This window comes from Stylophora pistillata, chromosome 9 (assembly GCF_964205215.1).
Source record: "Stylophora pistillata chromosome 9, jaStyPist1.2, whole genome shotgun sequence".
NCBI classification, from domain to species: Eukaryota; Metazoa; Cnidaria; class Anthozoa; order Scleractinia; family Pocilloporidae; genus Stylophora; species Stylophora pistillata.
Window position 1 is genome coordinate 30379817 of NC_142527.1, and position 24644 is coordinate 30404460.

General features: G+C 38.7%; 4 protein-coding genes across 7 annotated transcripts in view; 3 read left to right on the forward strand and 1 right to left on the reverse strand.

The window, feature by feature from the left end:
* The window catches only part of LOC111332846 (leucine--tRNA ligase, cytoplasmic-like), a 42897-nt gene that overhangs the window by 10563 nt on the left and 7690 nt on the right, over positions 1–24644 (forward strand). Inside the window, exons 21-33 of the mRNA XM_088733880.1 lie at positions 610–748; positions 3079–3168; positions 13992–14120; positions 14735–14786; positions 14964–15027; positions 15272–15384; positions 15740–15810; positions 15920–16082; positions 16475–16543; positions 17723–17863; positions 18730–18948; positions 20027–20131; positions 20824–20928. Coding sequence (XP_088590006.1) covers positions 610–748; positions 3079–3168; positions 13992–14120; positions 14735–14786; positions 14964–15027; positions 15272–15384; positions 15740–15810; positions 15920–16082; positions 16475–16543; positions 17723–17863; positions 18730–18948; positions 20027–20131; positions 20824–20928 — 1460 coding nt within the window. The remainder of the gene's footprint in view (positions 1–609; positions 749–3078; positions 3169–13991; positions 14121–14734; positions 14787–14963; positions 15028–15271; positions 15385–15739; positions 15811–15919; positions 16083–16474; positions 16544–17722; positions 17864–18729; positions 18949–20026; positions 20132–20823; positions 20929–24644) is intronic.
* Positions 3798–10114, reverse strand: LOC111332814 (octopamine receptor beta-2R-like). Of its 4 annotated transcripts, none has more exons than XM_088733876.1 (3): positions 9940–10114; positions 7178–7302; positions 3798–6216 (listed from the first exon to the last, which is right to left on the reverse strand). In XM_088733876.1, the coding sequence occupies exon 3, from the start codon at positions 6033–6035 to the stop codon at positions 4980–4982; it is 1056 nt and encodes a 351-aa protein (XP_088590002.1). In that variant the 5' UTR covers positions 6036–6216; positions 7178–7302; positions 9940–10114; the 3' UTR covers positions 3798–4979. The 4 variants fall into 4 exon arrangements, with proteins under 4 accessions (XP_088590002.1, XP_088590003.1, XP_088590000.1 ...); XM_088733877.1 differs by lacking the exon at positions 9940–10114 and adding an exon at positions 7409–8307; XM_088733874.1 differs by lacking the exon at positions 9940–10114 and having other exon boundaries at positions 7178–8307.
* LOC148724241 (uncharacterized) lies at positions 20946–23136 on the forward strand. Its single transcript, XM_088733861.1, has one exon. It carries the CDS (start codon positions 21514–21516, stop codon positions 23131–23133), a length of 1620 nt encoding a protein of 539 aa, XP_088589987.1. The 5' UTR covers positions 20946–21513; the 3' UTR covers positions 23134–23136.
* Positions 24279–24644, forward strand: part of LOC148724242 (uncharacterized) — a 6008-nt gene continuing 5642 nt past the window's right edge. Inside the window, exon 1 of the mRNA XM_088733859.1 lies at positions 24279–24644. This exon is cut by the window's right edge and continues 5642 nt beyond it. Coding sequence (XP_088589985.1) covers positions 24284–24644 — 361 coding nt within the window. The 5' untranslated portion in view covers positions 24279–24283.

Consider the following 24644-nt stretch of genomic DNA (forward strand, 5'->3'; position numbering starts at 1 on the left):
ACTGTTGTCAAACATGACCATATATAGCGCACTCTCACTTTCTCTTTAGTCAGCCGATATCTACGCTGTAAGATGTCCCTCTCCTTTCTGTCGATGATATTTCCCAGGTCAAGTACCGGTCAAATTCTTCAGATATCACTAATCCGATTGTCTACAATTGAACGTGCGTTGTTTCATACACAGTGTAACTTTAAAAGAGGAATACTTGGTTTGCTCTCGGGGAGTAGTCGGTTGACCATTAATTCGAGAGCCCAATCTAAAGTTCGAAATCTGATTATTTCAGGTGTTGTCGGGAAGAATCATTAGTTCAACATGCAAATTAAACTGTTCAAAAATGTGCTGGGATATTGTAGACGCGTTAGACGTATCGTGATTGGGAAATAAACGGTCGCGGAATTTTTACCCTCTGTCATGGAAATGTCGTTTTATTTTTGTTTGTGGAGGAATTTGTCACCCAACGCTCGTGTGCTAATAGTCATCCGCGTACGTCTCGCGAGGAAAGCTCGCGCACGTAGTCGTTGACAACCCCAGAAGAGCTTTGTCAGCTCCACTGTTTTTACAAATACAGGGGGATCTTAAGCTTTTTATACTTCAACTTTATCTTGATAGGTACTCGTTTACCTTGGGACGAGCAGTATCTGATTGAGTCGCTGTCTGATTCCACCATTTACAATGCTTACTACACGGTCGCGCATCTGTTACAAGAGGGCTCCTTTGACGGTTCTGCCGGCGGGCCCCTAGGAATAAGGTACAACTTCAAGTGTTAGTTATTTGATAAGTGAATTCTTATAATGGCCTGTATCGCTTTTATGTTTCGTCTGAATGGGGCCATATGGTTTGCTCGGTCACTAGTGTAGTAATCGAATGTATATGGATGGAGGAATGGGTTAGATGACTACTCCCCATGGGGCTTTTCAGGGCCATTCTTACGACACTGTGCGGGGGACTTTACCAGACTGGTTGAAGCAGTTTACAACGAATCAAAGGAAGTTGAAGATGCCCCCTCCCCCCATTTCCCAGTAAACAGGCCAGACCACATCACAGTAATCTCTTGAGTGGGTTCTTTAACGTCCCCTGCCTAACCTAATTAATTACCAACCAATAGATAATAGATGCAGGAGACGGGACCTACCGTTTATTCGCCCTTATCCGAGAAGACTAGAATGTCTATCCATTCCATGATATTATAGAAAGAAGACCCTGAGTGTTGTCCGGCTGGGGCTCGAACTCTTGACCTCCCGCACAACAGTCCGGCGCTCTAACCAATTGAGCTAATCGGGAGGCTATATATATATATCTCATAAGTGAATTATAGATATATCTTATAAATGAATTATACATATATCTTATAAATGAACTTTCTTTATGGTTTTATTTTTCACTAACCCTCGCCGTCTGTGGCCAATCAAAATGAACACTAATTATCATTTCAATCCATCCGTCATGTTAGCTTTGTGTGACAAGTTGTTTCAAGAAACATCTTTACTTTGCACAGTATTTTTTTTGTTATGAATTTTCACTGTGGAACTGCTTAAGTATCGCGTAACTTAAAATTGTAAAAGATTTTTGCTGAAAGTATAAAACCAGCCGGAAAGACAATGTTTGTATGCTCGTCGCTTCCCAGAACGTGCCGAGTCTGGGTGCAACCACAGTAGGTTTATCTTCCAAACGATGTTTAATTAAAAGTAGCCAATTTTTTACGGTGACGTTTTCATATACTACAATGTTGAAAGCTCTGTGTGCAAAATAAACTTATTGAGATGTTTCCTATGAAACGGAGAGCGATCAGTAAGCGGACACAATTATTTTTAAAAGTAAATCACCATGATCAACAGTAAACTATAGCCTTTTGTTATGGATGTAGAAGGAGAAAACCGAGTATTTTCTTTCTTGTAGCTAACTATCTAAAGATTTGCTGAGGGAAAGTATAGCTTTATGAGTATCACTCGTTGGACACATTCATTTTCTCCTTGTCTCTGTAAAGGTTATTTTCAAAACCTTTGTTCTTCACAAGAAAAAGAAGTTTCGCGAAACATCTGGTTACATTCGATTTTATGACGGCGATAAACGCATCAGATACCAAAAAAGAGATGAATCAGATAATTGTATCTCCAACATAATTCACATCCTTGATTAATATGCGTTTCTCCCTTAAAAATAAAAGAAGTTACGTGCAGGTGCGGAAGAAGAAGGAAAATGATCAACCTTATAATTAGATTATTTTTTTGAAAAGTCATAGATAAATTAGATAGATGCTAGTTTTCTTATGGAAGGTGTATCTTGGAGATTAACGTGATTCAGTTGAGTCGTTATGGTGATAGAGAAGGGTTCGGTGTCGATGAGAAAAAATATACAGCTGTTTTGTCTATTACTGAAAACGGGATTTTCATTGATTTACATTTTCTCTTTAGAATAGAAGTCATGCTGTGTTTCCTTCCGAGCATTTTTAGCTTTTGAAACAAAGTAATGAAAACGCGAATTCTTCAAAACTGGGTCAGGTGTTTAGCTTGAAAAGATTGTGTTTTAATTTTCTCGGTTTAGACAGGAATTTACCGAAGGAGCTTAATATTTTATAGTTTATATCCTAGATTTGCCCTTTCCTCCATTAGCAATCTGAGTTAATCTTCTCTATCGTTCAATATCTTTGTTCACTTTTGGTTTATTCTTGCCATTTTGGTTCGTTCATTTAAAAGAACTTAATTTTTTTTAAATTTCTCTTAAGTTAAGGGAACATTCTGCCTCTCTAAACGTCAGGACAAGCAAGGCGACTCTGTCTCTGACATGTCTGCCACAATCAAACCGCTCCCCGTCCACCGCTTCCTAAACAAGTCGCTACTAATCACCACATTTTATTGCTGCGATTATCGTTCAAATACCAACTTGTTTGAATTTGTACGACTTGTTGCGGTGGCAAAATTGTGTCGCAGGGAAAAAGGTTTCTCAAAAATTCTCCGTGTCACATTAAGAGAATTAACGCTGCAATTTGTCACTACAGCTTCATGCATGCGCCTAGATTAAGTGCTACGAGTTTTTATTATTTTTTTCTTTCCATGTGCTAACCGTATTATGCCTTTTCAGGGCGGAACAGATCACCAGAGAGGTGTGGGATTATGTCTTTTTTAAAGATGCACCTTTTCCTAAAACAGACATATCAATGGATAAATTGAAGTAAGTTTAAAAACAGCCTGGTGTAGCTCACTTTGCACGTAATGATACTTATTTTTACCTTATTTCATGCCATGAATTGTTTTAGTGACCTTTTTGCTGAGTGAAAATGATAGTTTACCTTTAAGGTAAATGAAATAGGTTATTGAAATAATAGAGACGGAGAGAGAGAGAGAGAGAGAGAGAGAGAGTAAATTCCAGTGTTCGAATTTTTATTTTAGTCACATCCTTCTTTCTTTAGCTTTTTTGTTTTGTTCATCTGGAAATATCACAAAAGACTAAGAATAAATGTGAAAACGTTTTCACCTAATTGACTAGATTATGCCTTGATTCTTGAGCAAGAGACAAGCGCGAGGTTTTTATTCTAAAGCTAAAACCTAAAGATTAAAGAGCAGCAGATTGTTATCATTATAGACAATCATCTTAACCTTTCAACACACGAAGAGAGCGTATGGCTCATTATTTCGTTCTCGGCGATTGCAATCATCTTTGTTCTGATGTAAAAACAATTGCCGCCAAACGGAAAACAGATGCAGCTCTTTTTCGGCAATTACGTGCATTTAGCTACGTGCGAGACATGTCTAGAATTTTAATTCGATATATAAATGGCTTTATAAGTGTAATCACTCATGTTATCTTGAAAAGTTGCTCGAGGCTTTTATTACTATGCTTTTCAAGGTGGTAACTGAATGCTGTAACTTCATGATAGCATAAATAGAAGTTTTTATCTTGCGCTGCTCGCTGTGGGTGAACGGAAAACTACTCGCTTTGTGCGATTGCGACCTTTGTCTTCGTTCTATACTAATTCATTTTAGCGCTAATTGTAATACAAATTTGTCTTGCTTTTTAAGACTTTATTGGGAGAGAGAAAAAAAAAAGCCTGCTTATCAGACAACCCCGGATTCAGAATATGTCTTGTCTTTGTTATTCTTTTCAGCAAATTTAAAGAATATATTATCATGTACATGTCGATGTGTTTACGTCTAAAACTCGCCCCTCCATGAAAATTAATGTTTCGATTCTTGTACATCTTTTTGCTGACAAGAAATGCTCGTTTGCACTTCCTAAGTAAAATTTGCGAGCGATTGAATTTTTTTTTTATTTATGATGTGCTAAAAGTCTTCGTATTCTCCCAAATTTAATTTTCTTTCAGGAGCAACCTTTTCTAAAGTACTAATTTAAATTTGTTTCAATGATATGCAGTATTTCTCGGGTGTCTTTGTTAATGGAGTGAAAGCGCGCATGATTTAGATAAAGGAATTTGCTCAATTTTTACGGAGGTGCAAATCAGGTTCAGCTGATTCTAAGTGATTTCTACAGCAAACATGGGATTATTCCCTTATTGACTTTCCTTTTTCTCACTAATGGGACTTAATTTAACTCCGTAGTAAGTTCGAGGAAAATGTCATCTTCAACAAGCGGTAAACTGTGTTCTTATAAATAGTGCTTCCCGTGAAAATCATTCAGAGCCATGCTGAAACAGACAGACTTAAAAAAAAAAAAAAAAAAAAAAATGGATACGTGTCAAGCGAACTCTTCGAGTTAAGATTGATTTGCATGACAAATTTCGCCTGCTCAAATACTTTTTAATACTTAGCTTCTTATTGTCTTTAGATAACCCGATCTTTTATAGAGGGAATTTTCAATTTAAAGTGTAATCCTCAGTTATAACTACAACTAGCCCCTTTCTTTTGAATCCTTTCCTATGTTGTGTTACAAGTATTAGGCGTGCTGAGCTGTTTTTATCGACAGCTTGACCGTTATGTAACTAACAGTAAGCGTCATTGCTTGTGTTCCCCTCAGGCTCATTTAGTTCAACAATGAGCTGTTCTCTGTTCGTTGCTGTAGAAAGTTGTGAGTGTTGTACTCGCTCGGCTTTTGAATCTCTCTTCACGGTCATTCTTGCAAACCGAACAAGGTAATAGTTCTTTGAAGTCTCTTTTTCCAAAAATGTACAGAAGGGGGTTTGCAAACGAAGTGAAATATCGAGTGTAGTAGTAAAAGACATAGAGCACCCATTCAGGTGGATCAAACGCGTTCAGCTCTTGAAAACTCAAAATAAAATATGGCAGCCAACAGGCGGTAAATATAACAAGCATCGCTAGGAAGATGGTGGCAGTTTTGCGCTGTGCATTGCTGTGTGATTCTGCTTTTCTTTTGGCGGAAAAATGGGGATTAGTAGGGCTGTGAAAACGCCATATCCGTTTCTCGTGGTACCTTACCGTACTGAAAATGCGAATGTACATGTAGGCCATCACCAATAGTGGTATCATAAAAAATAGCACAAAAGTGGCGAGGTCATACGTTTTCTGAGTTTTTTCTGAGGTTTTTTGTGCTTCCTCGCTCAAATGTATCTGCCAAGTTAGTTGTATCAGAGAAACGAACGCGGCGATAGTCCATGCCAGGGTTGTGAGCGCGAAGAACGCGCGCCGTGTTACAATGTTATGATAGTGCATGGCGTGCACTATGGCGATGTAGCGATCCACAGATACCAGCAGAATATGCAGCACGGTAGAGACAGAAAGGAATCGCCATATTAGAGTTGTAGTAGCACAGATCGTGAATTTATGAGTGGCTGAACAATAAAGTAAAAAAGGAATTCCACACATTCCTGCGAGTAGGTCACTGGAAGCTAGGCTCACAAGAAATGAGTTAGTGACAGTTCTGAGTGTGCGATGGCGAATGAATAAAATTATGACGGTTAAGTTGACGGCGATGATGAAAATAGCCAGAACGATTGGAAACGTGTCGAATTCCGCACTGAAACTGGCTTCCATTTCTCCGTCTCCAGAATTTTCACCAATACCTGATTCGGAGTCATTAGGAGTGTTATTGTGCAAACTGGGTCCATCTGCCATATTTGCGTTCATTGTGTTGCCAGTGTTGTTCTCGAATCTAAACGTGGTTGCTTGGCAGTCCGCAGCGAGCAGTAGCTTTTGGTGATATCGTTAAGCTAAGTGATTGCTCTGAAATTTCAACCAGTTGCGTGTTGTGATGTTACTCCCGGCTTCGTTCGCTCCTCTTTGCTTCGTTTGCTTTGTGTATCATCCGCTAGATTAGAGTCCCGGAAAATTAAAACATTTTAAGAAACGTTAGCGTTATTGCCGTGTATATTTTGAGACCCAACAGATTTTCGCCCCTCTTTTGTTTGATTTCCGTATCGAAAGCGAGCAGTAACTCCTGCTTAGACATGTTTGACGGCTTCATACCGAGTTACAAGGTTTGAATTGCTACCTGTCGTTGGGTATGATGAGTGTATGTAATAGATACCTTCAACTTGAGAGTCACTTCGGCTTTTCAACAAATCCCACCAGTCGAGTTTGGTTTGACAGCACCAGTTATCATAACCAATTGACGACATTTCGGTAAATTGAGAAAAAAATCTATGTTTTCTCGCTTAAAGTTTGATTTTAAAATGGCAAATTTTATTTTCAATCATCTTTGTTTTGTATCACCCATTCAGAGCCACGAATAAATTAAATCGAGCGTGGTTTTCCCGGGTGAAATTCAACTTCATTAATTCAATCATTTTGATAGTTCTAAGGATGCTGTAGTTTGAGATTTTTTTCTAGCCTCGTAATTGGACCGAAGCATTTAATGTGATAAAAGTACACTACGAATGTCCCTATTTGCATTTTAGCTATACTTTCAAACTACTTAAATCCTGGATTCACAGTGCTTTTTTTTTTCACTTTTGATAAAAGCGTCTTCATGTAATCTGGGTTAACATCAGTTTTTCGTATTCAGTCGTTCTCTGATCTCGAATCAATCAGTTTTACATTTTCACTTATTTCCTTACGTTTGTCGCCCTCTTTTTTGACCTTGAGGCTAAAATATTCTTTCGTCATCGGTTATGCAGTCCAATATCGATTTCCTTGTTGAGTATATTGTAAGAATTCTTTGATAGCGTTTTTAAACATGTCCTCAGGCTTGTCCGAAAGGAATGCGTTCTTCGCCATGATTATTCATAAAAAAAAAAAAAAAACTGTATTCGCTTGTTGTGTTTTCCTACCTGCTTTTTTTGTCCGGTCTTCCCTCGGAAACGAGCGCAGCAACTGTGCCAATAATCTAGGCGAACACAAAACCTCTTCGATTGTTAAATTTGGTCTTAGGTATACTCTGCAAATAGATCAGAGCCTGGAAAGATCAGTAACAACGTGAGTAAAGCTGCAGAAATTCGCTCACCTGATCGTTTCAATCGTTACGCCTAAATACAGGAAGACATTATCAAATGAATGCTAACCGAGCTGGATAACCGCCACTAGCAATGGTTGAAGTTAACGGCCATAAAATGTAAACATAGCATATGAAGGTGTGTTGGCTGAGTCATCTGCAACCGTTTGTTATCTTCGCCTAACAGCAGAGAATATTGAAATGAGCTGTGCATTTGTGACAAGAGCGCGTGGGAGGAAGATGCATCTTAATTTGACAATTTAAAAAGCTCTCTCGGGTAAAGTTCATATCCATCTTTATACACAAAACTTGCTTCTTTTCCGGAAACACCTCAACAAAAGGGTAATTAAAGGCTCCAGAGGGATGAAATTCATCAATATTTTGAAGGGGTTGGGAAATAACTGTGAAATGGAGTTGTCATTAACAAAAAAGATGGGATTGTTGAGGTTTTAAGGAGAGAAGAGTGTCATTAACTTGGTGTGAATGAGCTTGAAGTCGACAATGGCAAGCTAAAAAATAATCATCACTATTAGTACTAAAATGGCAAAAGGCATTGAAAATGAAATTTTTGAAACAAACCGATCTTTTTTTCGTATCAATCAAAATACTCATTAAAAAAAAGAACTCCCGTTTTCGTTCTAAAAGTTCTTTATGGTATAATAGAGAAACCTAAATAACTTAATTTAAGAAAACATACTAAGCTTTTTTCCCTCCGTTTGCATTAAAAAAAAAAGCTGTGTAGCTGCTTTCTTGATAGGGAGGGGGGAGACAAGAGGAAGGGGGAGGGTAGAGGCGAGAAATTGAAGTGAGAGAAATGTTTCGTCTCTGAATTAGAAGTTATCTCTTTAAACTGAACTTTTGATAGTAAATCGTTCTGCTTGGTGCTTTTCGAAAATGTCTGATTTAGCAGTTTTATAGGCGTACCTGTTAAGATAATAATTGTGATCTTTATCACAGACTGTAAGTGTTAAAACCTCGGCCAGCCGTCCCCCCCCTTCTGTTTGGGTGAACGCCTCACGCAAAAAGACACCGACCCATTTTGTCTAGAACGAATGGTAATTTGGCTTTGTTACCGGCCTCCTTTGGCATACTAATGGTTATAATATTAAACTTAGGAAGTGATAAGTCCGAAGTTTCGTCATGCTGTCGTGTGCGATTATTGTATCCTGAAATTACGAAGACATAATCGTACAAAACGCAACTATGAACTCTTCTTGTCAACTTGAATTCAGACGTGTACAGGAAAGTGGTTTAAACCGACTGAAGTTGCTTTAGGTTTGACTCGCTAAGTGTAGAATACAGTTTATTCATGAAGAAGGTTTTGTCAGCGTCATTCCTTCAGGTTTAACGATAGTAGAACAAGTGAAATATTAACTGTTTTAAAATGTTTTCAGGAAAGACCTCCCAACAGTAACAAACTTTATATAATTACGGTGGCTAATTTACCATTTCAACTTTGTTGATATATCCAAATTATTTCGTTACTCTCACCGACGCAGCCCCAAACAGTTTCTTTCGAAACTATCAGCCTTTATTCATTTATATAATAAAACAAGGGATTCGTTATTTCACGGATTAACATCACGTAATAAAAATTCTCCGATATTTGAGATGCTGGCTGATAGAAACGTTCGTTTTATCGTAAGAGTCGCGATATCGAAAGTGTTCGTTATTGTTGTCGTTTTAGTGTTTCTTTTTTAGTGAGATTTAGGGATCTCTCCATTTGGAAGGTCAATTTTATCGCAATTTTCCTTGTTTCTTTAGATTGGGCAGACCGAGAATTCGTTATGATTCGTTTAAAGTTACTTATTCATTGTGATATCGCGTGTTTATGGGGTGGTTCGTTATAGTGTTGTATTTTGTGGAGCTGGATTTGTGGTCTGGTGCATTTGTTTTAACAGATGGTCAATTGTATTCTGAGTTTTGTTAGAGATATTATGAGCCACGTTGTTTTTAAAAACTCGCATGTAGGAAAGGATGTAGTGAACCATGAAATGCGGTATTACGCCAGGTTTAGCCAATTGTGAGGCTCTTTACAACCCAAAATGTAACCAGAGGGTCTTTTCATTGTTGTGCTAATGATAATTAGAGGCTTAAAGGACGTATAGAGCCTTACAAAGGATGTACCCTTGAACATTCGGCGGTAGTTATAAGTTGAAAATGGCTTCTTGTTTTCTAGACAAGGCTGCGAGTGCATTAAAAAAAAAGCTTTTGTGTGGTTCTTTTAAGTGCAACACGCACATTTTGTGATTATATTAGCAACCGCTAAGTACAGGGTAATTTCCTGATAGTCTGCCGCCGTATTCCACTAAAATTTCTTCTACAGTGTATGGCTTATTTTTGCCCAAAACATGTTTTCCTTCCTTGATGATTGAATTTTCATACGCAGTGTGCAGTGTGCCACGTCAGCCCTAAAAGCCTACAATTCCAAACGCTTCGACAACTGTTGCTCATATTGATTGTTCACTTTTGTTACCTTGCATTACCTCGTTCCAACATTAGAATCCTCTATGTTACTGTGACTTCGTTGTTATTCGTGATGAGAAAACCATGAAAAGGCTACTAGCTTACTCTTTTCCAGCTTTTGTTCATTTTACTTACCTTATATAAGCGCAGGTGAAACTCTTTCTTCTAACTCCATCGAGTGCTTTCTATTTGTAGAGAAGGAACTCTTGTTTAATTTCCACGATTTTTTTTTTTTTTTACGTTTCAGACCGTTGTTTTAATTCCTTTCCTTTACTCCCGTGAGGTATATTCAAATAGTTGCCCTAAATATTCGTCCTAGTTGCTTTTCCTCATTCATAATTGATTTTGAAACTGTCTCGTGTAGTTTACAAAAGGCTTCTTGTTTGCCCGTCAAATTTGTTTGCACGAAAGTCTTTTGTTTCGTTGTAATTGTCGTCATGCAATGACCTTGAATTGTCATGAAAGGTTGGACCTTCCAACCGTGTGTTAATTACAAAATAGATTGCGATAAAACGGAGGCAATGCAGCAAACAAAAACAACTGCAATATTTATTGTAATATGTCATGTAACGAACCTCTCTCAGAGAAGAAGTAGGGAAATATGCACGACATTTACAGGCTTAAAAAGAAAAGTGCAAGCTATTCTGAGAAGAGCTAGATTAAGCTAGTCACACTAGTCCAACATAATTTTTTGTTGCAACTGATTTATGCAAGTCTTTTAAGTTTACTATGCAATGGGATCGTTTTGTGTCTGGGTGTTAGTTTTTTCTTTTGAATTTAATTATGAAATCATTTATAGCGATGATAATTATTGCTTTTGCTCTTTGGTGCTGTGCCCAAATTGATAAAAATGTTCAGTTTCCCTAGAGTCTATTGTCACACTCTGAAAAGAATTTATTTGCTCCTCGTTTATTAAACACGAAGCATGTCACTCGTGTTCATCAGGCCCCTTCAGTTTTCCATAACATGCAGCGTTTTGTAAGATCTTATCACGCTAGACATTTGAGGTTTGCGAAAGTAATTTGATAGCACACAAAGTGCATGTTATTAAGCTTCTTTTGAGGCGAATGGAAAATCAACGAAATGGCTGGGTTTTTTTTCCGTGTTGAATAGGATTTTAATGACATGAGTCAACTTGTTAGTGAAGGGTTCTTGTTCCTTCCTTTCTTTTCAAGTTAGCTCTGAATCGGTTATTCTTTTTTTTTTTTGAAGGAACGATATTTAAAGAAGAGTACATTAACTTTTTCCCTTTATTCTTGGTAAAGGAAGAACATTTTGCATTAATAATCTCGATTTGAGCTACATATTTGGTAAAACTGTAATTCTTTTTGTCAAAACCAAGAGAGGTTGTATCGAATTTGATGGTTCTTTTTTTTTTAGGAGAAAAACACACAAAATTTTGCCACGTTTATAGTTTCCATAGAATTTCTGCTCGTGAAAGTTTACGTTTGATGTTTGCTATTTCGATGTCAGCAAAGGTTCCAGCTTTTTTTTTCTCGATTAATGCATCATTGCCAACTTTCTGTATAACATAGAATTTTGTCGGCGGTTGTTATTCCAATTAACAGCATTTGAAGTTTTTCATGTGTCAGAAAGGTCCCTTAATGACTTTGTTTTTTGTTTTACAACTGTGATTCGTCCTTTCTCTTGAATGAAATTTGAATTTCTAATGTTCTTTGGTAGAAACTTAGACATCTCCGGTTTGTTTTACGAGAAGGTTATTGTCTTTTAATTCACTCGAATCATCTGGTGATACACCTCATGAATATCTTATTAAGTGCTTGGAAATCTCAAGCACGTGAAAAAAGAAAGCTTGGCTTGCTATTTGAGTTCAATTTCATAGCACGCCTTTTTTACTTCATTTGGCATGATTTGTTCTATACTTCTGTTTTGAGATTTGTTTGTAGTATTCTTGTCTTAAATTTAAAAGTGTGTTGTGGCAAAATATCATGTCAAGTCCAAACTCATTCTTTTGTTGGTCACTTAACACAAATGCATTGTTAGTGGTAGCTGTAAGAAGTATGATTTGAATCGTGGCACCTGTTAAAATAAATCCGCCAGAATAAAAAGGAATTTAATGGGACAAGAAAAGTCCTGAGTACTCTTTGCTCGAGTATGCGAACCTCAGGTAGTTCTGATTATGCAGTCCAGTGCTCTACTAACTGAACTCTTTCCATTTAAAACCGTAAGACATAACTAAATTCCAACATCTCCAGCACAATAATGTTAGGTAATATATATAAAAAAAGGCGGCCTTTGTTGAGGCGGTCGGTAATTTCAACTTTGTTAATTGCATTCTATGGCTCAGCACTGTAAGACATCTTTACGATCTTTTCTGTACGAGTCAATAATTAGTTCTTATTAACCGAGTGGGAGGTCTGTATGGGAGAATCTTGACCGAGGTCGCCAGTACGGACCGAACGCAGTGAAGTCTGTTCCGGCGACCGAGGTCAAGATTCTCCCATACAGACCTCCCACTCGGTTAATAAGATGTTTATTATATGGCTGTGTCTTATATGCCAATTTTTTATATTCTTTGTACCTTCTTTTTCTAGACCAGTCTAGATGCCGGTCTAGATGGGAAAATCTAGACTGCTTTTATTATTGATTTCAGCCAATCAAATTCGTGAATTCGGTAGTTCCCAGTCCTTGTGAGACACAGCCATATAATAATTAAAATTAAAATTTACTTAGTCTCGTTTATACCTGCGAACATGGCAAAAAGACAACAAGACTTCAGTTGGACTCATTTTGGCCAGTGTTTCTCAATATTTTGTATCAAACACTCAAACATTTTACCGCGGAATTACTCCGTTTAAAAATAAGAAAGTTTGACAAGTCAGTTAGCGCGAATGCAGTGCACTCTAAAAGGAGATAAAATCGACGTATGGAATAAAAAAGTGGTAACAAATCAAACGAAGCTGAACCAGTAACGGGCTAGTCAAGAGACACGATAATTCGGTTTTAACAATTGAAATGATCATCTAAATTGGCTTTCGTAGACTTCACAGCTACAGCTGACGTTTCGAACGATAACCCTTCGTCATAGCCAATAGACGAATTCGCTCTTGTGATCGCAGCATCACAGTTTCTTTCGAAACCATCCCCCTGTTATTGTCGTTGTAAAGTGAGAAATGATGTCATTGTACAAATGTTTGCTTTTGGACACCAATTTCACGAACTCTGTTCAAATTCTATTAAGTGTTCTTCTCCGCTGTCAGTCCTACCTGGCTCTCTGTTTAAATACCCGTGAATCTCAAGAAAATGTCCTCTTTACTACAGTCTTTTTAATCCGCCGTTACGTAAAGAGATTTGGGTTATCAGGCTTTGAATAATTTATTTATATAGATATATGATAATTTGAGGTGTTTTAGCTTCTTAGTTCGCTTCCACTATTGGTTTATTGTGCAGTATACACGTATACACGTATACACCTATAGATAATAGATTAAGAAAGATGGTAAATTTTGAGCTCGGGGAAGAAATAGAGAAAGGAATTTTCGTCTTGTCACGAGCGTGGGACAAATTATGAATTCCCATAAGGAAGCGAACCACAGATCTTCGGATTCCGCGCTCCGATGGTCTGCCACAGAGCTACTGAGCTACAAAGACTTTATGGTGAGCACGGGTCATTAAGAGTTTCATAGATGACACGCGTCCTGCAACTGTTGGGATTAGCAATGTCGATAGTGTCGCATAGATACATTTTAGAGTTTTCTCTATAATGTATTAATTTAATTTTTTGAATTAATTATGTTGAGTTTATTAGTTTGCAACTGTTAAGTGTTACCCACTGTAGATATGATCTCATCATTATTATTATTATTATTGTACCATTATTATTATTATCTTTATTAAGACCCCTTTTTATTTATGCCAGTCTCCCTGACTCGATATGCTCTTCAAATGAGTCATCGAAATGTTTACTGGACGATAAAGAAACTCTGTTGGTAATACATTTCTTTTTTGTGAGGGAAGGGTGGGTTAATCCTCCAAAGCCTGTAAGTACCCGGGGTGGCTGATAAAACTTAGCCCGGCTCTGTCGACTACTTGTACCTAATGCAACAGTCTTCATCTTCGGTCTTCCAAACGAAGATTTGACAAGCAGTTGTCTCATTTGAAGTTTTTATCGTATGCTTCAGAAGCCAGCGAGAGTCAATTCACTTTTATATATTGTTTTCCTTCAGCAAACTTCGTCAAGAGTTCCAGTACTGGTACCCAGTGGACTTGCGTGTGTCTGGAAAAGATCTGGTCCCGAATCATTTGACATACTTCCTGTACAATCACTGCGCTGTGTGGCCAAACGAGAAAGACAAGTTAGCATAACGGAATGATGGGATTTACTGTGTTAAACTCTTTAAGTTAATAAACAAAAACCCTTCAGTTCATCTGAAAGATTGGCAAATCTATACACCGAATGCAAATATGGCGTCCAATTTGAATTGCCATTGTTCTGGACTGACTAACCTCGTCTTCACGTGGAAACGCAAAAGGATTATTACATGTGTGAGAGGCTAGTGAGTCCAGAAAAAATGGAAATTCAAATTGGATGCCATATTTGCATTCGGTGTATTTCCACAATCCAAAAGAGTTGCAAGCCTTGGGCAAGAATTAATCATTTATCTTTACAGTTTCAGTGCAATTAAGTTCATTACAGGAAAGAAACCTGAAAAATTGATCAATCAATCGGGTAGAGATTACATGCTTCTTTGAACTTTCTTGAAATTTTTTTTATAACTGATTCCAACCAGGACACAAGTACAGCACAACCTTTGAAATGGAGGCAATTAGACAGTGGCCCGTGATATAAAATATGAAAGGAAAATGAGTTCACCAGGGTATTATGCGACACCAATTTGGTTAATAGTTCTAAACTACGCGCTTTAAATGTACTAAATGTTAATTTTTTATGTTTCATATCTTTTCACAGGTGGCCTCGAAGTGTAAGAGCTAATGGACACTTGTTACTCAATTCTGAGAAGGTAAACAAAGGGGTTTGGTTTTATACAATGTGTCATTTTGTAGTGATTTGCATTTTTTTTCTGTAAATTGTTTAATTTTAATGCCGCGTAAATATTTATCGTTTTGTTGTGTAGGTTGTTGCTGGTGTTTTGTTGAAATGTTTGTTCACGGGTAATATGTATGATTTTGATTTCTAGATGTCGAAATCGACTGGAAACTTTCTTACTCTGAAACAAGCTGTAGACAAATTTTCCGCTGATGGTAAGTTTTACCCCTTCCCTCCCTTCCTCCCCTCCCTCCCCTCCCTCCCCTCCCTCCCCTCCCATTCCCTCCCATTCCCTCCCATTCCCTCCCATTCCCTCCCATTCCTTCCCATTCCTTCCCATTCCCTCCCATTCCCTCCCATTCCTTCCCATTCCCTCTTTTGCCGTCGTGTCTCTTGCCACCTTCTCTCGTCCACTCTTTTCAACCAACTTCCGTGTCTGCGACATTTTTCCCTGTTTAGGCATGCGCTTAGCATTGGCTGATGCTGGAGACACGATGGAAGATGCAAACTTTGTGGAGTTGATGGCTGATGCCGGAATCTTACGTCTTTTCACTTTCCTGGAGTGGACAAAGGTCAGCACAACGAATTCCTAGTCGTTGATTGAGTACAAAAATGTGCCAGATTGGATTTTTCACCTCTTAAGCCCTTTTTTATATTGTTTTGTGTAGTCATTGAGGAGGTGCCGGGTAAGCAGCCAGCCACATTTTACAGTGTAAAGGATCAAACAACAGATTAAATCCCATATGAAGATCTTATCCTTTGAGAGCCTTTTAGTGGATTGGCACGGCATTAGCTATTTTTCAGAAATAATCTGAAAACAGTTTGAGAGCGATAGGATTAGGCACCAGTCCTGCACAAGACTTCCAGTCTTAAATATATCCCCTCGTTAATGCGAGTGTTAAATCCCGACATACTCTTTATACACAGGAGATGCTGGCCGGCAAAGACTCTCTGCGCACGGGTCCTGCAACGTGTTTCGATGATCGAGTATTTGAAAGGTAACTTTGGTCATAATTCGTGTAAATATCGTTTTTATTGATGTTGGAACAGTCGATGTGTTTAAGAGTTGCTAATGAGAGGCAAATTGATTATTGACTTAATTTGCAGCTCCATCAACAAAGCGATAGAAGATTCTGACACAAACTATAAGAACATGATGTACAGAGAGGCACTCAAAACGGGCTTCTATGAACTGCAGGCAGCTAGGGACCGATACCGGGAGGGCTGTATGATGGGCATGCATCAAGACCTTGTGTTTCGGTTCATTGAGGTAATGTGCTGGGTAAAGGTTCTTTTTCAACGTAGATTGAAGCTGATGGGTTGTAGTGGCATGCGATGTATGTTGCTTAATTCTGTGAGATAACAGTCTTCGTTAGATTTGTTGTCGTCGAGTTCTTTTTTTTTTTTCATTGTCGTTTTTGAAGATCTGCCTGGCTTTCGCTGATCTGCATACGGCATCCGTTCCCCACCAAAACATGCAACAAGTAATTTTGAAGGTACACGTGACTTCCTCCTGCCAGACAAGTTATCGGGAGTGTAATGATGACATAAGCAGGGTTACCTCCTGGACACAGCTTTCGAGAGGGACTGGGCTGGAGAAGCTTAACTTTACCAGGTTTTTCATTGCTGTAGACTGATATGTTGATATATTTGTTTTGTTAGGTTCAAACCCTGTTGCTGTGTCCCATCTGCCCACATCTTGCCGAACATCTTTGGGAGCTCATCGGAAAGGTGTGCTATGTAAAATTTGCTTCACTTCTTAATATTTATGCATTAAATGTTCGTTCCCGATTTCTTCTCTGCCTTACCGTGCGAAGAGTTTTAATCCCCTTATAGGAACTCAAATAGTTAGATCAATTGTTCTAGTTACCGTGAGTGAGATCTTGTTGACCTCCTCCCGGTTAGCTCAATGGATAGAGCACCAGACTGTTGTGCGGGAGGTTGAGGGTTCGAAGCCACGGCCGGACCAACACTCAGGGTCTTAAAATAACTGAGGAGAATGTGCTGCCTTTCTATAATATCAAGAAATGGATAAACATTCTAGTCTTCTCGGACAAGGACGAATAAACCGTAGGTCCCGTCTCCTGCATCTATTAATTTGTTAATTTGGTTAAGCACTGTGATGTGGTTTGGCCTGTTTACTGGGCGGCGGGGGGGAGGGGGCATTTTCAACTACGTTTCCTTCGATTGATTGTAAACTGCTGATGCAGTCCGGCCAAAGTCCCCCGAAAAGTGTTGTGATGAGCATTTGATCATATCCAAATGTTCTACATACGTTACATCTACATACGTTAGTTGACCACTCCCCATGGGGGCTTTTCAGGGCCAATTCCCACCCGTTCCACCCCAGGGAAGGACATCCACCACACAGTAATCTCGTGCGTGGGAAATTAACGTCTCCTACCCCTAACCCTGCAGGAGACGGGGCCTACGGTTAATTCATCCTTCTCCGAGAAGACTAGAATATCTATCCATTTTTTGATTATAGAAAGGTAGCAAATTCTCCTCACTTATTTAAGTATCGGTCCGGCCGGGACTCGAACCCTCGACCTTCTGCACAACACAATCCGGCGCTCTAACCAATTGAGCTAACAGTGAGGCGGTTAGCTCAATATAAATATTGAATTATTATTGTATTATATCATTGTTATTATTATAGTGCATTTTAGACCTAATATTTGGTAAACCTGACGCAAAAACGATTTAGGGTTCCCGGGTGTAGCCTCGCGTGGGGCCTCGGGTATACCTTCGTGTTTGACACTCTCGCAAATCGACAAACCTATCGATAATACTTTTGTTTTCTTGTGCGGGGAATTCTTTAAAACCGTTTGATATTTAAATGTACGGTGATGATGGACAATTGTGACAAGTTTCAAAACCAAACACGTTTTCTTTTTCTTCTGTTGGCAGACTGGAAGTATTATGGATGCATCATGGCCGGCAGTCGGCAAGGTGGATGTGCCGTTGCTGAAGTCAGCGGACTACTTAGCGGATTGCACGCACGAGTTCCGTGTTAGAATCAAGACCATGATGAACCCAAAGGGAAAAAAGGTACTATCTTAAAAAGCTTTCCTATGTATGTTTATGAACGAATCTCCCTACCCCCCACCCAACCCCCCTGTGCTCTCTATTTGTTCTGCAAAATCTAAATGGGGAGTAACATTCAATTAACGAAATAACGTGAAAGTTTTCCTGAAGTCCACCTTTCACATTTAGGTTAAAATTTTGGGTCACTGAAATTTACACATAGCATATTGCTACCGGCACAGAGTCAGTTCATGAGCGAAAATAACGAGAAGAATTTTCGCCCATTTTCTTAACCAAGGAAAACTGAATTTAGAAACGTGCTCAAGCATAACCCACTGTAAAGCTGGAAAGGAGTGTCTCATCTTTCTGTCAGGAACATGTAACTTCTGATAATGTGAAAACAGTAGCTTTCAACCACAATCAGTCGATAGACCATCATAGTTTAATGCTAAAAACTGCCAGGGCTTAAAAAACTGGTCACCCAGATTTCCTCTCAAGCCATTTGAATTGCATTTAGACAAAGATTATGAAAGTCAAAAGCTGAAGCGAAAATGAAATGTGACACCTTCAGCTGATGGTGAGCTTTTTCCCAATTTTCGTAAACAAAAACCAAAATACAACGTGTAAGCTGTTCCGTCAGAGAAGGCTGTATATAGTAAATCTAAAGTGTTGATCAGTTGTTTTTAGAACTGCTCGGGAAAATTGTCCAATTTATTTCGTCCAGACTTGTACTCACGTTGATCACTTTACGTATATAAAAATCCAAATTATACCTTGTAAAGTTGTGAAGTACTATCATAACATAAACTGCACAATAAGAGGCGCCAAAGATGTTATGCTCGTTACACGTAGGCCAGATTAGAACTTCCATGTTGTTTTATTTTAAACAGAAAGATGCAGCTCCACCCAAGAAACCCAGTCATGGTATAATCTATGTGGCCAGCTCTTATCCACCTTGGCAACATGTTACTCTTATCACGCTGAAGGAAATGTACGTCAAGCTGGGAGGGAATTTCCCGGATAACAGGGATATTATGACTCGGATGAAAGAATTACCGGAAGTCAAGAGCGCCATGAAGAAGCTGATGCCATTTGTACAACACGTCAAGGTATATAAAATAATTCCTGACTTCAACATAGGAAAGAAATGATGATGTAAAAGCGAAGACCGAAAAGATCATGGCCATTATGATGACACCTTTATTTAAAATAAATAACAATCCCAACACTAGGGTAGTCCCATCAGAACGTAAAGCTCTGGTATCAATAGGAGCGCTGATAAATAGGATCCTAAATTAAATATAATGCACAATACAAAAATAAATATAAATAATACTACTAATGATAATAACGACGGCAAGAATAACATATATGCTATCTAAATATCGAACAATACTATAAAAATCTCTCTATATACAATGGTATAATAATCTTTAAATACACCCAAAACAATAAGAATCTATTTAATATAAAGTATTGTAGAAAATTATATTTAACTTGAGTATTGTAAACAACACATCCATGATAATAAAAAGATTTCTTGGCTGTTTCAATTATAACGCGAGGCAAATGGTATTATTAAAATTGAAATATTGCTTAAAAAATTGAGGACAGTTACCAGAAATGCATTTATTGACTAATTTAAAAGTATGTTCGTCTCTTCTCGACTGTAACTCAGGCTATTTAAGATCCCTTAAAGCTTTGTCACTATCCATAGATCTCAAAACAATTTTGGATGCCCTTCTTTGAAAATTATCCAGCAGTCTGGCATTGCCCACTCCACAAAAGTTCCATACAGTGTCGCCATAGTCAAAAATTGGACGGATAAATGATAGATATAAAGTGTTGGCAGCATGACAAGTTAAATCTCTTCGTAATCGAGATAGCATACCTAATCTTTTGCCAGCTTAGATAAAATGTACTTTCCTCGTCTGCCCTCTAATTTTATTCAGAAGTTAAAGATTATTGTAACTGTTTCGTTGTAAAATAACAAAATAACAAAATAGCAAAATAACTCGAGTCTTACATTTAACATTTAAACATTCAACGCCTTCACTTTCTTATGAACTCTATACTTACTAGCAGCTAGTAGGAAAGATCTGTTAACTTGGTAGTTATGTCATGTCGTTTATCTTCCCTTGAGTTTTTATTACAATATCAATTACGTGTCGTGACATTGTGTGACAGGAATGTGTAGAACGTGACGGTCCGTCCGCCCTGGAGACCACTCTACCGTTTGATGAAGGAGAAGTTCTTGAGGAGAACAAAGCATTTCTTTCAAAAGCTCTCGAGGTAAGATTTAATTTGATGTGTTAAGTGTTGTTGGAAAACGTACCCTTGATGTGATTTCCCTTGTGGTGAAGTTGCGGTTTGCTTTATTTGTTGAGTTCAGGCAGTTTACGGGCCGACCATTTAACTTTTAAGGGGGGGGGGGGAATGGGTGATTTTGAAAAACATTTCCTGCAAGCGCTTGTTGGAAAAAAAAATTGCATGCAGCGCAAATATAACAGAAAAAAGGGCATTTAGAACGAAAAAAAATATCCTGCACAACAGATTGCTAGAAAAAGAATTTCTTGATGACCAGAGATCACCAATCCCTTCCACACCCCCCCCCCCCGCCACCCTCAAAAGTTAAATGGTCGGCCCCTTATGGAAACCCTCATCTCAAGTGGCTTCATTTCACCAGTTGTATAAACTAATATCCAATGTCCCCTTTTCAAAGACATGGTGATCAGCTGTTTTCCCAAGCGTGGGGGGGGGGGGGGGGGAGGGGTGGGCTGGGGTCTGTCTTTCGCTTCACAATGGATTTCAAGACACGGCGTGATGATTTCTGATACATCATCATCTTTCTTATTACGGAGAAGGTCCCATGCGCCCCTAGTTGTACCCCCTCTCTAGCCACGCCCTTGGTACCCTAATTCAGCTGGAAGCTTAGAAGTATCATGTGGTGAAGTTTTGGAGCTAGGTCTTGTGTTTCATTTTAGCTGGTCAGTGTAGAAATCAAGCCATCAAGTGAAGCTGACAAGCGGGTTCAGGAGGACTGCGCTCCAGGCAAACCTTTCTCGATCTTCACAGCACAAGAGAATCAGGTTTGTTTTTTGTGACTTTATATTAGATGCACGTGGGGTGATGAAGAAATATTAGAAATAGGAAACAAACTCTGTTAGATCGGCAAATGAAAGTGTTTTGAGCGCCTATTTAATAGTTATTTTAGGAGGAGAGGCGAAGAAGAAAGGCGATAATTTGTTTTGTTTTGTTTTGTTTTTATTTTTTGTTGCTTCTATTTAATAGTTGAAAGTCGCCTTTTGGCGACTTTTTTGAAAAACTGAGCTTAGAGCCCTTCAAGGTCGCTTTTAAACCTCTAGTAAATGAACTAAAAATGTTGTCAATGCGCAATGGCGCTGTCCCATGAGATAGAATATTTATTAGATGCAGCAATTGCCCAAAATGTTACGGGCGGAAGCGGTTTGTTTAAATTTGGATAATTTTAACCTTTTTTTGTGGGATCAAGGAAAACGAAAGTTTACACTAAACCAATGTTCAGCTCCAAGTGATTAGGGAAATGTCCGTTACTTCCTTTGTCACTGTAAAAGGCGTAGAATTAAAATCGCTGTGTAGATTATTGCATACAATTGTAGCTTGGGGCAAGAGGAATTTGTCCCTGTAAAGTTGAAATGAGCTCCAGTACACTGATAGAGGTTTTTGGTCAGATTGTATTTCGCTTCACGCGCAGCGTAACAGAACACTACAACCCAGAAGAACCTGAATACTCGACAGAGTCTTTTGGTTACGATCCACTTCTAAGCACAGGTAGAGAATGGTATTATATGCCTGTTGATGAGCTGATATATCAAGAATACAGCGACAGACAGGCCACAAACTCTAACTTTCTTGCATTTAACAACATCAACGCCAAGGTTATAAACGCGTGCTTACCAGATAACAGTGAGGAGACAAGGGCAGGTCAGAACGTCGAAGATGAAGAAATGTCTTGGAAACGTCTTCGTCCATCCTTCTTACAGACAGTTTGTAAATCGATGTACATTGGAGCTTTAATTTCTTTTGTGGTCGTCATTCTCATTGCTATAGTTTATCTGCCGATCTCATATGTCAGTTACAAAACTATCCTTCAGTGCCAGGACTACAACATCACATCAATTCCAATTCGTGTTCAGTGGATGAAAACCATTTCTGACGCGATATCTGTTAGCTTCTATTACTTCTGGATCTTTTTTACTGTCCTTTTCCTTTTTCGTCCATATCAGCTGAAAGGAATGAGGAAAAAACTGATTCTGGTAAGCTTTGCGGCTTACATTTTGGACATAAGTTATCGCTTTTCTCTTCAAGCTTTTGGAAAACCATATTATAAGTCAGGCACTGAATTGCAGATTCCAATATATGTATGTCTTATTGCGAGTATATGTTTGCAACTGTATCTTGTCGTGAAACAGTTGTGCCCACTTTCAAGACTTTGCAGTACAATGTGTAAAATGATAGCGCCATTTTGCTGCTCCCTCATTTTAGGTATGATTTTGTCGGATGTTCTTTATTCAACTTATCTCAAACAGAAAGACGCAGGCAGACTGACAATTGCACTATTTTCACCTCTCATGGGGGTTGCTGTGAAGGTAATAGCAAGAATTTGTGTTCAACGATTATGGAACATTACCCATCCAGGATACTCTTACGTGTTATTGGCGCCTCTCTACTTTGGCTCAGCGATTATCTTTCGAGTTTTACAAGCAGATCTTGACCATCTTAAGACTATCGCCATTCTTGGAGTTATTCACGGAGCTGCAGAGGTCATTGAACGAAGCATCATGGCGTTCGTAGATCACATTGTCCATATTTTGTGGAAGAGGAAGTTAGCTCCTTGGGGGAGTTTTCGCACCCCTCGTCGCGAACGACTCATGGCAGATATCATCATCCTTAGTATGTTGTCTGAATTTGTCGCTGTGGTGTATGTGAACGGGCTAAGATACTTGTATGAATTTGTTTTTGTGGAAGACAGCTCTACAGACTCTATCATAGACTTGCTAAAAAACGTCACCGTATACACTTCAGTTCAGCTGGTGATTGAGTGGTTTTTCACCAGCGTGTCTTTGGCAATCGAGACCCGTTGTCAGAATGTGGCTGTGATGGCTGTTTGGCAACGAAGATGGAAAAGACACATCTTGATAGCGCTTGTAAATGCGTTTCCGCTCGCTGTATGGAATAGTTTTTGCCTATTAAATATATTTCGTGCGCGTTATAAGGTATTCGTTACCCAGCCCTGCAAAATGCCGTTTACTTGAGAACTTCCTCACACAAATCTTGTTGTTATGAACGACTTTACAGCGGTTGCAAATTAATTTCCACTTAGTGTACGGAATAGTGTTTGAATGTTGACAGTTTTGCTTGCGCGTTGCTTAAATATAGTCGAGAAAAAGTCTTGTAAAATGCCATTTCCTAGAGTGCTCACTTGTGAATGAAAATCCAGTTTCTGTTAAAAAAATTAAAAACTTACCGAAACTGTTGGACGTACATTCAGCGAAGCCAGCTAGGATTTCTGATGAACCTTTTTTTTGTTTTTTCAAATAACAAGGGCAACATGAAAGGAAAAGGAAGATGTTATAGTCACATGAAGTAAACCAAAACGAAAGGATGAATAACACTTGGCTTAAAAGTTTTGTTTGTAGAAAGGGTTTCAACCAAACAAGAGTTACGAATAGATATTAGAGCAAGTGCGTGATACTTGCCTTCCGCCAATCGTTTGGTATAGACATTCTCCACCCTCCCCCCCCCCACTCCTTCCGTCTCACCAAGGATGTTCCTTGTTGTTTTTTTAACTGTTCTAAGTCTATTTTCAAAATCAGTAAATTGTCAATATATAAATCGCACGTCAGGTACTCGTTTTCAAAAAGAAAAACGTGATACACAATTGATGGATGCAGGGATTCTTAGAGTTGATAGGCTGATTGGGGCGGTGTAATGCTTAGCGCGCTGTATTTATGCCGGTGTGCTGGGAAGAAGCACTCTTGGAAACAAAATCTTTAGTTTATTTGAAAGTTTAGGAAATGACAACAGCTGAATCTTGGAAGTATCAATATAAAGGCTAATTTACGTATGGGAATTTTCAAATTAATGGAATGGAACTTAATCTTCGAATATGTCTTGTAAGATTGAAATGCCTTTTGTTCCTTCAATTCACAACGTGTTATTTGAGCTTCGAGTTCCTTTGACATGAAGAAAGAATGGTGAAGAGAATCCAATTTTTTTTTTCTTTTTTTGTGGTTAAGGAAAATGAAAGTTTACCGTGACACTAAACTGACGTTCAGCTCCAGGTGATACAGGAAATGTCCCCTACTTCCTTTATCTCCGTGAAAGTAGGGGAATTCAAACTAAACCGATTTCTACATTTTTGCATTCGAGTATGACAGCTTTAGCCTGATACAAGAATTTGAAATGAACTCCAGCACAATTTTTGAAGTTTTTGGTCAAATCGTGTTTCGCTTCACGCGCAGCGTAACAGAACATTACAGCCCTGAAGAACCTGAATTCACGACAGAGGCTTTTGGCTACGATCCATTCCTAAGCACAGGTAGAGAATGGTATTACGAGCCTGTTGATGAACTAATATACCAAGAATACAGCGACAGACAGACCACAAATGGGGTGTTTTCTGTGTGGAACAACATTCATGCAAGGGTAACAAACGCGTTCTTACCAGACGACAGCGAGGAGACTAGAGCAGATCAGAACGTCGAAGATGAAGAAATGGCTTGGAAACGTCTTCGTCCATCCTTTGCACAGACAGTTTGTAAAT